Source organism: Myotis davidii, unplaced genomic scaffold (assembly GCF_000327345.1).
Source record: "Myotis davidii unplaced genomic scaffold, ASM32734v1 scaffold575, whole genome shotgun sequence".
Taxonomy (NCBI): domain Eukaryota; kingdom Metazoa; phylum Chordata; class Mammalia; order Chiroptera; family Vespertilionidae; genus Myotis; species Myotis davidii.
Window position 1 is genome coordinate 7,869,606 of NW_006290306.1, and position 17,328 is coordinate 7,886,933.

The 17,328-nt window shown below is 40.5% G+C and overlaps 1 protein-coding gene across 1 annotated transcript in view; it reads right to left on the reverse strand.

Annotated features, from left to right (window-relative positions):
• COL4A4 (collagen type IV alpha 4) overlaps positions 1–17,328 on the reverse strand; it is a 112,718-nt gene that overhangs the window by 37,349 nt on the left and 58,041 nt on the right. The window contains exons 18-26 of the mRNA XM_015563696.1: positions 15,219–15,308; positions 14,088–14,251; positions 9,657–9,729; positions 8,323–8,429; positions 6,075–6,258; positions 4,643–4,711; positions 2,854–2,961; positions 2,164–2,382; positions 185–346 (exon numbers count right to left, since the gene is read on the reverse strand). Coding sequence (XP_015419182.1) covers positions 185–346; positions 2,164–2,382; positions 2,854–2,961; positions 4,643–4,711; positions 6,075–6,258; positions 8,323–8,429; positions 9,657–9,729; positions 14,088–14,251; positions 15,219–15,308 — 1,176 coding nt within the window. The remainder of the gene's footprint in view (positions 1–184; positions 347–2,163; positions 2,383–2,853; positions 2,962–4,642; positions 4,712–6,074; positions 6,259–8,322; positions 8,430–9,656; positions 9,730–14,087; positions 14,252–15,218; positions 15,309–17,328) is intronic.

Sequence of the window (17,328 nt, forward strand, 5' to 3'; positions counted from 1 at the left end):
AAATGACACAAACCAACAGGAAGCTCATGCTACTTTCTGTGCCCTGAATAAGGAAGCTCTTCCTCTCTTACCCAGGAGGCTTGCTTCTTCCAGTGTCCGTGAAAGAGCAACAGCAAGCATAGTCCTTTGTAAGCCAGATAAAGCCCCAGGCCCTTCACAGTCCTTGACACCTGCTGACACTTACCTGGACTGCCTGGAGCCCCGGGGAGTCCTGGTTGCCCTGGTGATCCGGGAGCGCCTCTTTCACAGGACTGGCCAGGTGTACCGGGGACACCTGGAAACCCAGCACTTCCCTCTCTGCCTTTCGGGCCTTTGAGACCCGGGATTCCGGGCATGCCAGCTGGCCCTGGAATGGTACAATCCATCTGTGACACTCATGGCATAAAATGACATAGATGGCCTACCAGAGTTCGGGCCCATCAGTACCGGAAGCCAGCGTTTTGATCCTGGCTCTGTGCTCAAATGAGTTAAGTCTCTGAATGGATTTTCTTTTCATAGAACATGAGCTCCAAAGGAGTGGAAAACTGTGCATGGTTAAAAGAGTTACTTGATACTATTATATAGATGACAAAGAAGTTGTTTATGCAAATTGAAAAACTATGGGATTCTTCCTGATTTTAATTAACCTCTAACATTGCAGCAGGCTTCACACCAAAACTCCACAATACTTACAAACCCAATTTGCACTGTAACCATTTGCATTTCGTAACATATTTCATCACTTGAACTCTCAAATTTCTATTTATTGAAAAGGCAGTGCCAATATCTTCAGAGAGAAAAACAAACCCCCTATAATTCCACAGCCCAACCAAAAAAACCTAATTTATTTTTCCATGTTTTCTTTACATTTTCTGTTCAGATGTTTACATTTTTAAAGTAGTAGTCACAGTGCACAGTCAATTGTTAGATTATTTCACATTGCATATTAATCTGTAAATGTTTTCCATTTTGTTGTAATCTTTACAAATATAATTTAATTGCTAATGCTAATAGGTAATAATATTTCTTCTTTTGAGTGTGTGTGTGTGTGTGTCTATGCTACTTAACTCTCTATTGTGAATACTACTACAGATGACCCTTGAACAACTCAGGTTTGAATTATCCAGGTCAGTTTACAAACACATTTTATTTCAATAAGTACTATAAGTGTATTTTCTCTTCCTTATTATTTTCTTAGTAGCATCTTCTTTTCTCCAGCTTACTTTGTTGTAAGAATATAGTATATAATACATAAATACATGCAAGATATAAAATCTGTGTTAACTGATTATTTATGTTATCAATAAGGCTTCCAGTCAAGAGTAGGTTATTAGTAGTTAAGTTTGGGAGCGTCAAAGGTTACATGTGAATTTTTGACTACACAAGTGTGTGTGTGTGTGTGTGTGTGTGTGTGTGTGTGTGTGTGTGTGTGGCGGGGGTTCAGTGTCCCTAACCCCAGCATTGTTCGAGGATCAACCATATAAGAGTATTTTCATACTAACCTTCATATTCTGCTGAACACTGCCTGAGATACATTTTCGCAAGTGAGATAGTGGGATTATCAAGGCAAAATTGTTTTCATTGACTCATATAATATGTTGTTACTTTCCAGTTGATTGGATTTTTATATATGAGTATTTTGACTTACAAACTACCAAGTGAGCTCTCTGAGGACACAGAATGTGCTTACTCCCCTGCCCTCCCACCTAACACATGCTGGCTCGACCAGAGCAGTGTTTGTTAGTCTGGTCTGCCAGGGCTCGGCTGGGCCCCAGCTCTCCCAGGAGCCTTCCCAGACTCCCACTCACACTGCTCCTCCCCTGAGCTGCTCTCCCTCCTCCCTCGTTCAGTCTGTCCTGTTCTCCTTCAACCCGGCACTGGCAGCAGGCAGGCCACACAGCCCCTATTCCTTGGCGCTGCCCGTAGTCCAGAGCAGGTAGAGTCCAGTAGCTGCTGAATCTAACTGGGTTGACTGAGCCACAGTGAGCTGCTCTGGGTTTGAAAACAACCGATAAAATGCAAAAGCAACAAATGAAATATAACCGATGCCCACATAGGAGGGAAGATGCTTAGGTGACATTTTTATATTCCCGATTTCTAAGTCAAGATCATCTAATTGCTCTTCCGTGACTGGTTCCAGAACTGAGCTGGAGGTATAGACACAGGGACAGAGCAGCCTCGTACCTGCAGGCCCCGGATGTCCTGGGTGGCCTCTGAGGCCTTTCAACCCTGCCATTCCTGAGGGACCCCTCTTTCCCGGGGGCCCTGGGTGGCCATACGCAGGGTCTCCGGGGATTCCTTTCTGACCACTGGCTCCGGGTGAACCAGGAGAGCCTGGGGGCCCGATGGGAGAAGAGCCCTTTTCACCTTCAAAACCTGGGTCGCCTGTGTCACCACGGAGACCTATTGGACAAAAAATGGTTTCAACTGTCAAATGTAAAAACGTAGAACCCATGCACATATCATCTACTGCTTTGATGAAAACACATTTCTAAAACATGCAAAGGTATTTATTTAATAGGTATTGTTTTTACCACCTTTAGCAGGGAAATTTATTGTGATTTTGTAATTCCTAAAAGCCCATGATGTCTCCCCAATTGCTTGCATTCTCTGGCAAACTGTCTTTCTGGACTGAGCAGTTTTCATAATATAATAGACCAGTAACGACCTATCACTCCTGCTTCAAGTGAGAGAAGCCCTGAGAACCCACAAAACTATCATAACCTAAAAGTTAATGAAACACAGTGAAGGGCTCAATGTGTCAACAAAAACTATGTCCCCCTCATCTGGGGATCTCGGGGCCATTTCCTTCCTAAGATCGTCTAGTTTTGGAAGTACATGCATGACATTCCTCAGGAAAAGCACTTCCCTTACCAGGTGGACCAGGTATTTTTGATATTCCTGGTTTGCCAGGCCGACCTTTTTGCCCATCAAAACACCTCAGCCCAGGAGCACCTGGAGGACCTGGAAATCCTTTTGGACCTAAATGATAATAAAGAAACATGGACTTCATAAGATGCACATCACGTGAGAACAAACTAAGGAGATTTCTACTTGATGGCAGTGAAGATGTGGACTAGGCTGGGTTACATAACTGTTTTACAAGTCACCTGCTCTGAACAAGTATTTCGCAGGCAGAGATTGTGCTAAGGTTCATTCTCAGAGGCCGAACTGTGAAGGATTCTTCTGAAAGCCTTTGGGACGAGCACCACCCTACAGATGAACCTTTTGGTACCTTCCCCTGCTGGGTCTCAAATACAAATATTCTAGCACATCTGTCCTTGGGGAGGACAGGTGGTGGCCCGTGTGTGGCCTGATGAGAAGACAACCAGAGTAAAGGCCAAATCTATTCCCTGCATCTTACTGCATTTGCCCTGGAATAAAGTATAAGCCAAAAGCACTGCAAAAGGAACTGAGGGGTGTGTTTTTGTTTTTTTTTTGAACCTCTTGTGATTTCCTACTATGAGATACCTCAGCTAAAATAACCTTCAAATCATGAACAAGTTTGAGTGTTCACTTCCCTTGAGATGAAAGCTGCTGAGAGTAATCATTAACTTTTTAAATCCATCTATGACAAGGCATCAGTAAATGTGGAAATGAATTTTCAATCAGTCAACTGGCAATGCTTCTCTCCACTGATGCAGTTATACTTCCCCACCCTGGCCCTTGCCTTGTGCAGGGTGGAGTGTCATTTCCTTGCTTTGATCTGGGCCATGGTCCTGTGACTTGCTTTGGCCAATAGGATATTAACAACCATGGAGCAATGAGAGAGTGACCTCTGCCTGTAAAGCTGGGCTGCCCTCTTGCATTTCTGTAATCACACAAGACGAGCACATGCTGGCCCCACAGTGACCTGATGTCACAGACCTGAACCTGGACTAGAGCCAGGACTAAGCCAATAGACAGCATCTCAGATCTGCTGAGCCCCACCCACCTGCACACCCATAACAGAGAAAATAAATATTGTTGTAGCCCACTAGATTTTGAGGTTGTTACACAAACTATTCTGACAAAAGCTATTGGCTATAGAGAGCAATAGAGAGTCATTCATCATTCAACCTTTAAATACCTTTTGTTATGTAGGACAAGAAAGGTTACCTTTTGCTATGCTAGTGCTCAATGGATCAATTTAAGTGAATTCGGAATAAATAAAAGAATTAGGCATTTATATAGATTTAGGGTCTGATTTAGCTATAAAGAAGCAACTGATTCAAATGAAGGGTTTCATGAAAGTGCAATCACGGGTGTAGGTATGTGCATTATTCACACTCCTTCTGGTCAAACTGGTGTTTCTTATAAAGCAGAATAGAATAACACTTATAATCAGTAAGTGAATGATCATTTTTGACTCTTGGGACACAGGATAAGAAAGAAGACAACATTTTAATACTCTCAAAGGGCAAACATTTTAACTGGTATGTGATCAAATCAAGGTAAATTCTGTTGCACAGAGATATGAAAAACCCACCTGCCATGTGCCCAGACCAGCAGACTGGAGACCCAATGTGAAATGACTACAAATGCCGTTTTCCCATAGACCCTCAAATCCTTAGAATAATTTAGAAATACCTTATTTGCCTGTGGGTTTGCTTTTGGTTTATCTACCTTGCCAGGTCTTTTATTCTGGAGAATGTGTAGGACAGTAACATCTCATTGATCATACCTGGAGGTCCATCCAAACCTGGAGGGCCTGGCCTCCCAGGGTAGCTGACATTACAAGAAATTGTATCACCTGGGGGGGAAAAAAGTGGTATTCACATAGTTGATAGGCCAAGACACGGTAAATCTCAATGACAATTTGATCAATATATTTTTCATAGAGTATATGTAGAATTCAAAGGAAAAGCCACAAAAGTATCATAGTTCACTTGAACTACTTTTATTTCAAATTCTAGCAAACCTGTCCTCAAATCTAAACAGTTATAAAAATAGGGGAACTAACAAAATATTGAGTCCAAGAAGGATCCTTTTTAATAACACAGAATAAATATTGGATTTATAGGCCCATAGATGTCGAATACCATGAAATCAGAAGCTTTGTGAATCATGAAATCGCAGCCAGTACCCATGCTAAGTTCAGAAGATTTGGCTCCTACTTTGGATGTGGGGGGATTGTGCAAATACAGCTACTGGGCAGGATATTAGCAACAGCTACCATGTCCTGAGGGCTGCTGTGGGTCAGGTGCTATAAATAGGTGGTCTCTTGTTTTCCTAAAGACCTTGCAATGTGGTTATTGTCATCCCCCATTTTAATCAGTGAGGAAAATAAGGCTCCAAGCTTGTGCCTCTGAGTTCCGGTCTCCCTTAAAATGGGATGCTCCTCTTTTATCATAGAAATACTATCTCATAATGTATCAGTTCACATGCTCTCAACTCAAAAACACATGAGATGAATACAAATAATGTTCTATTCTGATGGGCCCCAGACCATGATTTTAAACCTTATTGAATTCCAAGGTATTTGCCTTTCTATGTTGTCAAATCAAGAACCAAAGATATTAGTTTCTTCTGAAATTTCACACTTAACAGTGTAACCCAATGTATATGTACATATTACAAAAGAAAAAAAAATCTTAAATATCTTCCAACCTTTTAAAAAGTTTCCAGCTATCAGACTGCAGATCATTTTATTATTTGAAATTTACAAAACAGTCAGATATATTTAAAATCCTTTCTTTTTTCTTCCTGGATGCTTACAAATGGGTTTCCAGGGACAATATGATGTGTTTTTTTTTAATGAAACACTAGTGTTTTTTTATTAAAATATACTGCCTTATCTAAAAATATTATAAAAATCGATATTTTTGAATACATGTCATTTGAATATGGTCAGACTGTATAAGCTGATACTGAGAAATGCATGAAAGGCAACTTTCATATGCCAAACAAAGCAACAAAGGCATTTTAAGAATTTGTTTTAAATATTGATTGTGCTGTAATGCTTTTATTTGTTTGACACTATTCAAGATCTGAACAGTGGCTTGATGGAATTTTATTCAGCGGTTCTGCCATAGCTATAACTTTACCCAGAAGAGAGGCCCACTTTCCCATCTGTGATTTCACTTGACACTGTCACACAAAGTGTTCAAAATTACCTTTTCGACCCTTCACACCAACAGGGCCCCTCTCGCCTGGGTGGCCTGGGGCTCCTGGTTGCCCCCTTTGTCCTGGTGGACCAGGAAATCCCAGTCCTGGAGGCCCCCTTGGTCCTTCTCTGCCAGGAGGGCCTGGCAGTCCAGGAACTCCTTGATCACCTGGGCCTGCATCTTCATGATCCCCCTGGGAATGTTCGCATCATGAATCAATTACCAAACCATGAACTCAAAGCAGTCATTGTCATAGGCTAATGAAACACATGCAGAAAGCTCACAATTCCAGGAGAAAGGGACTCAATAGCAAATAGAATTTAAATTGATTAACTTAGATTCCTCTTAATAGTTTATATACATATTTACATATACATGTGATTGGGGGGGGTGTCTTATGCCTCAAATACAAAGAGTTATGTGGTTGTGACATTTAAAAACAGAATAAGAAATTTTATATGGAACCATTCTTTATTTTAAGTATAATAAAATACAGAAATAAGTAAATTCATGGAGGTAGTAGACTTGCGAATTGGGTAAGTTCTTATACATTGGAAATAGTTTTCCTGCACTCTTATGAGAAGACACAAGGATAGTCTCCATCACCCTCCATGTCTGTGGACAAAGGCTGACCAATCCTTTCCCCTCCTGCATTAGAATTTGACCTTTGGTAACCGTCTAGTTCTGTTTCTCTGGAAACTCCATAAAAATTGCATGTCAGCCACATTACTAGGCAATCTTACTTATGGTAACATCAAAGCCAGGTTGCAACATTTGCATCTGGTCTGGAAGAACTGGAAAGACCTTGAGTGGTGGCTCCTGGTACTGCCAAGTTCCTTGTGGGGTCCCCGCAAGCTGTGCTGTGGAGATAACAGCTCTCACGGAGAATGAAGCCCTCAAGTCAGGGCTGCTCACACATCTGCCACATGTGGCTCATCTCCTTCACCCCAACCGAATGCCCAGCTGCAAGGATTCTCACTCACAAGGAATGCCTGACCCTGTCCTACTGGCAAGTTGATGGCCCTGTCTTCTATCCTTCTGAATAGTCTGGTCTCAAATATGATATATAATAGTGCTGTGAGTCTGAATTGTTTTAATTAAGCTAGGAAGACCACCACACCCACTCCCCATGCCAACCCTCCCCCCCCAGTGGCTGTTATATAAATTCCTCTCCCATTTATCTGTAAATATGCTTTGATTTTACACAAGTAGGTTAGTGTACACGATGAAAATTGCCACTCAGTGACACAGATTCTAAACAGTTTCTCAAGTGGAAGAACGAATTAAATAGGGACTATCAAATCTAGAGTAGAGTTTATTCACATACTTGAAAGCAGCTGAAAGACCAGAAAGCTAGAAACATTATCTAACCTGATTTCTAAGCTTCTGTCTCTTATTCAAATGTGTTCTTTCTGTATGAGCTCCTATAAAATCAGAACATGGTTCTTCTCTATTACAACATAGTCTGGTGGAAGTGTCCCAATTAAGTCACACATGCTTTGGAATAAGGCAGACTGGACTTTTCATTCTTATTTAGTCTATCTGATAGACAGATATCCTTAGTAACATACCCTAAACCTCCATTTCCTTACTATAAAACTGGAGAGAAAATTGCTCTTCAGAAGACTACTATTATGAGTAAACATCTAGCACACTTTCTGTGACACTGTAAGCATTAAAAATACCTCATATACCCAATATATTTTAAATTCCAAAGCATTGAAACATATCTTACAGTCTTTTCTCATGAATTTCATTACCTACACATGGCCTCCATCTAAAACATGGTTGAAAAATGCAGAAATATAATTTATCAATGGATTTTCCATCAGCCAATACACTAGTTCAGTAGATTTGCACTAGTTTATCCTTCTTTGCTTGCTACTTCATGAGGGGACAGAACTCAAGATAATTTTCAAGACCTGTGCTTTATCCTTCACCTGACAGTCATCTGAACAGGTCTCAAATAAGTAGGGGCTCTGAAGGTACAAAGGGGAAAACCACCATAATAACGACACATAGAGACAGAAAGTCTTGTTATGACTGAAATGTCACTCAAGATGTTAGACCATCTGTAATGATGCCATCCATACCTTTTAGAACAATCATCTTTTTGTGGGAATGAATCAAAGGTGTCTTTGATTTCCAGCATACTAATATTTGACTGAGTCATAGCTTTCTAAGTTGAGAAGAGGAAAACAGATGTATTGTGCCCATGTAAGAAAGTGAAATTCTATAGCAGAATAATTGTACATACTGGGGGTCCTGGATCCCCGATTGCTCCAGCATGTCCATCCCAACCATCTTGTCCCCGCTGCCCTGGAAATCCTGGGGGCCCATCAGGACCTCTTTCTCCTTTGCGCCCTGGGAACAAAAGCCATGAAGATATTCAAGCTCTTATCAGAAGTGGGTGAAGTAGAGGAAGACTTGGGACTAAAGATAAAGGCTTGACCTTGGCTCTCTGTGAGCTAGTAGAGATCCCTCGGAGTGTCCCAGTTGACTAAGTCACACAAAATCAACTGTGCAAAAGTCAGGGGGGAGAATGACAATTGCCAACCCCTTGAATCTTCTATTTGGGAAACATCCCTCTTCCCATTCTGACAAGGAGGTACTGAATGGGGATGCCAATCATAGCAGCATCTTCCCCTGCTTGTGTGATGTCAAACAAGGTCCTCTATCTCCTGGCCATCATGAACGGGGAGATGATCCATGGACACTTGCTCCAGGCCAGTCCAATCCTTCCTGATTTTTTTTTCTTCTAACTAGAGTGGAGAAGGTAGAGCTCTCTTTTATATCTGGTTGTAAGAACTTGGAGCTGCCTGGGACATGTACCCATAGCCTAGAGAAAGCTAATCTTGGGGGGAAAGTGCAAATAACATATTTCATTAAATATCAAGATGCAGGAGGAAGAGTCTCCTATGCAGTTGTCTTATGCAAACCCTACATCTAACCTTCAAATTTTGTGTAATTAGCCAATAAATTACTTTTTTAAAAAATATATTTTTATTGATTGCAGAAAAGAAGGGAGAGGGAAGAGAGAGATAGAAACATCAATGATGTGAGAGAATCATTGATTGGATGCCTCCTGCATGCCCCCTACTGGGAGTGGAGCCCACAACCTGGGCATATGCCCTTGACCAGAATCAAACCTGGAACCCTTCAGTTCGCAGGCCAACACTCTATCCACTGAGCCAAACCAGGTAGGATACCAATAAATCACTTTTTCTTCTTAAAGTGTTTCAAGCTGGATGTCTGTCACTTACAGCCAAAATACTCTTGATTAATACAGGATAATACAATGCAGTGAATAAACACTAGGCACGTTAAAGGAGGGCTTGTTTCAAACCCAAGTTCACAACAATAAAGAGTTGAAAACATGACTAAAGGAGCACTATGTTGTCAAATAAGAGACAGAGGATTTGAAATTCAACATTCACATGACTTAGTAAAGGACAGAGAGTATTTTTTAAGAAATCTCAATAATCCTAAGTCTGGTTATAGAATCAAGCTGTGGTCACAGGGGAAATTACTGCAAGAGGATGGTTCATATTTAATTCAGAAGATGGCAGTTAAGTGATCAACTAGGCTCACCTTTAACTCTTGATACAACCATGTCTCCCTTTTCTCCTCTGTTGCCAGGTGGTCCTGGGGCACCAGCTTTTCCCTTGGTGAAAAATAATAGCAACAGATCAGTTTAATTGTGAGGGGTCAAAGATCATTCACATTCGTGTATATCGAATCTCTCTCTTCTTTCCCTCTAATCACCTGTTCTGGATTCTAGATTGGCACACTTGGTCTCATTCTCTTCCTTGCCTTATGAGGTGGGTCCTACCTTACAAAATTGAGGTTCTCAAACTGCATGTAAAAGCTGGTAGATCTGAACAAGGTCTGTACCCAAGTCAATAGCAATTTGTTACAGTTTCCTGGTTTTGACAATGCACAAGGGATATGTAAGATCTCATTGGGGGAAGCTCAGGGAAGGGTACATGGGAATTCTCTGTATGATTGTGTAACTTCGTGTATGTAAAACTTTATTTCAAAAAAAATGTATAATTAAAAAAAAAACTTTTAAAACTATCCTGGGCTTTGTAATGTAGAATTGAAAGGAGAGGGGTAGATTAACCAGAGCAGCTGGCACTATAGCTAAAAGCACAGGTTTAGAGGTGAGTTTGTGATTAAAGAGACTGATATTGAAGGAAGTTAATGAGCAAGAGAAGGAAAAATAAGAACCTTCGCTAACAATATATTTTCTCTGTATAGCAAGTAAAAAACTAATTCTGGCTGATGGGGTCATCATCTTTTGACATCAATTGCTCTGAGACTAGAGTATTTGGGTCATGTTTTTTAAGTGTTACCTGTATTAAATTGCAAGCCATGTCAAAAAACTAGAACCTACTGTTGGTATATTGGAGTGGCTAAGCATTCTAGTAAATACAGTTATAGAAACACTAAACATACCTGAAGGTTACTTATCTGGTAATAATAATAATAATAAACATAGACAAGAATTTGAAAGGAGGCAAAATGACTGATTAGACCAACTGCTTTGCTCTCACACAGGCTATGTTGTCTTATTTTCATACACTCTTGCAACATGTTGAAGCCTTTAATCGGCCCTTAGTACTTTATACACAGTGAAGTATAAAGGGGAGAAGATACCAGAGACATGAGCACAGTGGCAGTATCAAACTGTGAGAATGAAAAGAAGCCAAAAATGTACCCAACAGGCATAAAAACTGAAGTGGATATCATGGTTGGAAGCCAGTTCATTAGAGAAAATATACCTACACACACATACCAGCCACTCAACACCCCCAAGAATATCACTCTATATCCTGTGTGTAATGATGTCTATGAAGAATCAAAAAGGTGAGTGGAACACATTCCTTACTAGAAATAGCCAAATTGGACAGGGAAGTAACTTTAGAAATCATAAAGTGCTCACATGGGTTGAGTGTTGCTTAAATTCTTATTTTATTGTCTATGCTAAGTCATAAGTACCTGCCTGACAGAGAGGACATTTTTGTTGATGCGGGGATTTTGTTAAGGCCTGTGAAATCATTTAGTCTGGCCCTGCCGAGGCATTAGGGGTTAATGAAATGTTTGACAAAATATAGAAGGTTAATTTTTAATTTGATAATTTTGTATGGCCCTTGAATTATGTTATTAATATCCAAATGGCCTTTGGCAGAAAAAAAGGTTCCCCACCTTTTTGGATAGTATCCAATCCAAGAGATGGATAATGAAAATGTCCTTTTATAGATAGGCTACCAACAGAAAACTATTCACATAGCATTTGAACCAGTTTCTCTCCAGAAAGAGAATACAGGCATTCTTAGTAAATGCCCTGGAGGAATGGATATACCCTGGAAGTCTGGGCAGATTATCAGTGAGCACATTGGCAGCTTAATGTATTGTGAATTGCTCTAATGTTTTGCATTAGAGTTTTAATTACTAGAATCAGATCATAGTCTTAATTGAGCTAGTAAGAAAAAAATTACTAGCACTGTCTTTAGATTTCACTAGAGACTTCATTTACTGAGAACCTACAATGAGCCAGGCATTATTCTGAGTCCTGAGGACACAGCAATTAAAGGCTGACCTGCCCTCATGGCACTGAGACTCAAACTTTTTAAACAGGGGGCCAGTTCACTGTCCCTCAGACCGTTGGAGGGCTGGACTATAGTTTAAAAAAAACTATGAACAAATTCCTATGCACACTGCACATATCTTATTTTGAAGTAAAAAAAAACAAAATGGGAACAAATACAATATTTGTATTTGCATGTGGCCCGCGGGCCGTAGTTTGAGGACCCCTGCTCTAGTGAAACAAATGTTGAATCTAAAAAATACCTGGGCCAGAGAGGTTCCCAGCCACTTGGGGATCAAGAGCTGCTTTTCACAATTCTAAGACCCGAGATCACTAAACACATGTGTTAACACAACAACAAAATCCCAGCAGCAACAAAAATGTCCTCTCTGCCAGGCATGTACTAATTGTTTCATACATGGTCTGGATCAGAGACTTCAATTGCGGTGGCTAGGGGGCCATGTCCTTCTGAGGGAAGTAGATAGGTGATCATGGTGAGGACTGGAGAACACAGACCTCCTCCCAGGGGCACAGCCACCTCTCAGCTTCCAGCAGCGGTGGGAATGCACTGACCCTGTGTTAATGAACTGCCAATTTCTCAAGATGGCCATAAATCTCATATTATTAACACACACACACACAACAACAACAGAGGAGTGAGAGCACTCACAGTGATTATCTGTTGTTCCTTCATGCTTCTTCCTTCTGTCCCTCTCTCCCTCTTTTCCTTTCATGGTGCCCATAGTATGGACTTGGTCCCTAACTGTGGCCACAAAGTGATGAATTTAATACAGAGAAGTTATACGACAGAACCATACACAGAACAAAAACATCCAAAATTCAGCCAATTTAAAGACTTAAGTCCTTAGAGCAACTGAATTCCATAAACCATAGCCAGGATAACCCTGAATGAACTAATAATCCACACTCCAAGATATTAGCCCTGAGAAGCAACACAATAGAAAGCCTCAAAAATAAGATTAAGTAGCAACGAAAACATGAGTATAATAAAGTGCTGAATTAGAAAAGCAGACTATAAAATGCGAAGTCCTTAATAATTGCCACCAAGTCCATTCCACATACACGCGTGAAGGACCTAGCTTCCTGTTGAATAGACTTTGCAAGTGTGCTTTACAGTGTAACAGGGTGGTGCAGGGACAGCTCAATCATCCCCCTCACTTCAGGGTCCTAGTCGGAACCTTATTTTCATGAGATTTCCTGGGGAAAATGGAAAGGGTACAGGTGCTGATGGTTAGGCTCCAGGTCACCCAAGGATTAAGGCTCCAGGTCACCCAAGGAGGGAAAGGAGAGCTGTCTCCAGCCTCCAGGGGCGAGTCCCGGGGGCAGTGATTTTATTCTGAGGGACAGCTGGAAGGCTATGCCTCCACCCGAGTCATTGCAATGGTCAGCAAATGAGAGCCATTTTGAGATACACCTCATCCACACTCTGGCACTAAATATCATATAAACTCTGACAATGCCAATATTTATATCTCCAGCCTCCACCTCTGATTTGAATCCTCAACTTGAATATCATCCCCCTTGCCTACTTGGCGTCTCCACTTGGTTGCCACTAAGCATCTGAAAAGTAAAATGTCCCCAATGATACTGTTTCCTTTCATGAACCCACGCCTGCTCCTCACATTGTTTTCACCATCTTGGCTTCATCCTTTATGTCTCTTTTTCTCATGTACCATGTCCAGTCTAACAGCCAACCTGTTAGCTCTGCCTTCAAATACATCCAGAAATGACCACTTCCCCCCATGTGCTGTACTACCATGTTAATCCCTGCTCTATTATATTTCACCAGGATTGTTGCCACAATCTACCTACTTCTCCCCTTGCCCACCGTGGTCTGTTTTTAACAGAGCCACAAGGATGATCCATTGGAAATGAATGTCACATTATGTCTTTCTTTTCTTAAAACTCAATACTGGCTGTTCTGTGTCATCCAGAGTAAAAACTCAAATCCAACCCACTCACAAAGCCCCACGCTCAGCAACCTTCCTATCCTCCAGCCACTTCTTTGACTTCCTCTCCTTCTGCTCTTCCCTTCATTCTGTCCACTCAAGCCACACCAGATGGGGTTGGCCTTTATTGCCACTTGCCATGCTGTATATTTATGCATCAGTCTGTTACTAGTATATAGTGTATGTCCTCCCAACAGAGTAGAGGCCCCCAGGGGACAGAGACTGTGTTCTGGACTCTGCTGCACCCCAGTACCTACAATAGCATCTAGAACATAGTAGGTGCTCAATAAATATGAATCAAATGGATGGATGAATAAATGAATGAATGAATGAATAAGTACAGATGATTTGGGGGGATTGATATATTTATAGGTTCAAAACAAAATATAACAGAAACAGGTACTGTTGAATTCTATCTGTCTCTTTTATCTAGAAAGATTGTTACTCGTAAGAATTACTCACTGGTGGCCCTGGAGATCCTTCAGCACCAGGGAGGCCTGGGTGACCTCTTTCTCCAGGCCACCCAGGGAGCCCCAAGTCTCCCTTACTTCCCTGCCTCCCAGGAAGTCCTGGAGGACCTGGCAAGCCTGTGGGACCAGGCTTGCAGGCACAGAGCCCCGCATTTCCTAGACAGAGGATAAAAGACAGCTTTGTCATATTACTGAGTAAAATCCCAATAAAGTCTTTATAATACAAAACAAATAGTGAAAATAAAGAGAGTCTAATGTGCACAATTCTTTTAGCAGAACTGATAAGATGTGTGGTGGGGCATGGGCAGGAGGGGGGCACGTAGTCATGGGCTATATGGGGTGGATATATCATTTCTATACAAATGGGGTATTATCAATCTTAATAATTCATCCTGACAAATTCTAGGGGAAAAGCTTATGTCCAATTCTAATTAAGAAACTTTAATAATAAGAAAGCTTCTTTTTTAAAAAAGTTTGTCTCTTATTTGGTTCCTATGAAAAAAAGTTCTCTTGATTGATTCCCGCTATAGAATCAACAACAGAAATTCGGTTACAGCATAAACCCTGAACATTTAAAGAAGCAAAAGAATATGTGAAGAGGGATTATTGACTGCATTGAACATTACAATTGGTAACTCACTACAATGCAATTATCAGGACTTTCAATCTCAAAATAAGTGTCTTTGTGATAGTCAAACTCCTCAGCTCTCATACCCCCCTGATTCAGATGGTCAAAAAGGCCCCAAACAAGTTAGGGTAGAGAAACAGCCAGAAGCACTTGATGATTCTGGGGAATAGGGGAACCACAGAGGGAAACTAAAATAAAAGATCAATACTGTCCTTTCTCTGCTTCTTTTAAGGAATCAAGATTTCGTGGGAAAAATATTACTTTGAGGAAAATCATGGCAGGTAAGATTCTCCTTTATTCTCTAAAATATTAGGAGCTGAGTTTTTGGAAAGATCTAATCACATGATGAGCATATAATGAAGTGGAATATTTACCAGGGGTAAGTAAGGGCAGTAACAAATCTAAATGAGATGCCACATTGTACGTGTCGTAAGTGCCTCCCACTCCTGCACATGCCGCTGTCCTCTGGGAATGCTACCTTTGCAGCATACTTGCCTTTTTCTCCCTTGGAGCCTCCTCTTCCTGGAGGACCCATTTTGCCTTTTGGTCCTTGTGGTCCAGGGTGTCCAACTCTACAATATATAACTTTATAGTGGGAAAGGGGATGGATGGGCAGAGAGAATCACACAGTTTTTGTGAATGTCTCCTACAGCACAAGTTAGGAGTGTCTCTTGCACTCACATCTTCCCCTCAGCCCATTCTTTCTTTCATTCCTCTTGATTCTTTCTCTCTGATATAAGAATAGACCATATAATTGTCACAGCATGCTTCTTCCACCATAACCTTTGGTAAAGCCATACTAATCTCAGCACTAATTAGTGGGGTGCAGAGCAAGGCAATGGACAACAACAGAAACAGCCAAAACAAAACAAACAAAACACTAAAAGTACGTGTATCACAAAGCTCGTTTTCTCTTCCAATTATCAATAATTACCTAATGAAGAAAGCATAAAGCAGAGCTTGTGAAAGCAGAACTTAAGAGATATCTGATTAAGGATGACATGTAGAATGCAAACCGTAAGTTCCTTGTTCTCTCCAAACTCCAATAAAAGAGCATGCAGTAAAAGAATACTATAAAAAGCCATAAACCTCACACTAAAGAAAAGGAAACAATGCAAAAGTGTAAAAAGACTTAGCAGACCCTTAAAAAAGCTGAATTCTAAGCAGACAGTAAGAAAAGCGGAGAAAGGACACAATTTATATCAGAAATCCCTCCCAAAACTCAGGAATTGGAACCTCTGAAATAGAATGACAATGAGGCCCCGAATAAGATCCCTTTCTCAAAAATTGCAGCAGGATAAAACAACAACCCCGCAAAGCTGCAGGAAACGATGCAGCAGGAAGAAAACTTTAAAAGAAACCATATGATTTTAAAAGCAGGTGAAAGAAGACATTTTATCCCTGAAACATGAACAGGCTGCTGCAGAAGGAACCATTAGAAGGGAACACTAGCAACAACAAAATCCTTGAAAATTAGAAAAAATATATGACAGCAGAAATTTAAAAATTCAGGAGCAGAGTTGGAAGACAGAGTTGAGAAGATCTTCTAGAAAGTGTTACAGAAAAATAAAAAGTAGCCAAAGCCGGTTTGGCTCAGTGGATAGAGCGTCGGCCTGCAGACTGAAAGGTCCCAGGTTCGATTCCGGTCAGGGGCATGTACCTGGGTTGCGGGCACATCCCCAGTGGGAGATGTTAAAGAATAATAGATCAAACATTTTACTGACAAATCTATAGAGTCCAGAAAGAGAAAAAGGAGAGTGGGGAGAGGAGAGAATAGCTTCAAATAAGTAGTTTAATATTTTTTTAAAATGAAGATTTGTGTTGGACCAAAAGTACCCACTCCATGTCTGCAAATAAATGTAAATGCACACACACAAAAAGGCAAATCACTGTGAAATCTAAGGACTTGAAAAACTCGTAAGTTTGTACAGAAAACAGACTTCAAACAAATGTCATGTATCTAAATGTCACTGAATTTGTCAAAAACAACACTGGAAGCTAGAAGACAATGACGAATGCTTTTAAAAACCTGAGGGAAAATATTTCCAACCTAGAATTTTATACTCAGCCAAACTATTGATCAAATTCTACTTTAGATTAATGCCATTTTCAGGCATGTAAGAAACCCCAAATTTATGCTTTTTCTCAAGAAGTATAATGAGAGAGTAAATGAGTGAAAGAAATATATGTTGTAAGAAACAGAGAGAGAAAGAGAGAGTTCCCAGAATAATGGTGAAGATAGATCTCAAGACAATATCTCAGCAGTCGATTAAAAATGAAACCTGACCTAATTTGAACAGCTCAAAAGCTCCAGGAGAGATTTATTTAAAGAGGTAACACTGATAGACTATTTAATGAGTCATAATGTACTATTGGGATATTTCTATAATTCAAGGTGGGTTCAGATTGAATTAGCAAACACATAAAGAAAACAAGACAATTGTTAGCAAAATATCATGCTAGAAAAGTAATGATAGATAGTATTATGTGGCAGAATTGGTGAATAGCATTTTATAACTATTCATTGTAAACACTGAGTGTTTATTTATTTAACTGAAATTTGGATACTAACAATATTTTTCAGTGCACATGTGTGGTTCGGAGG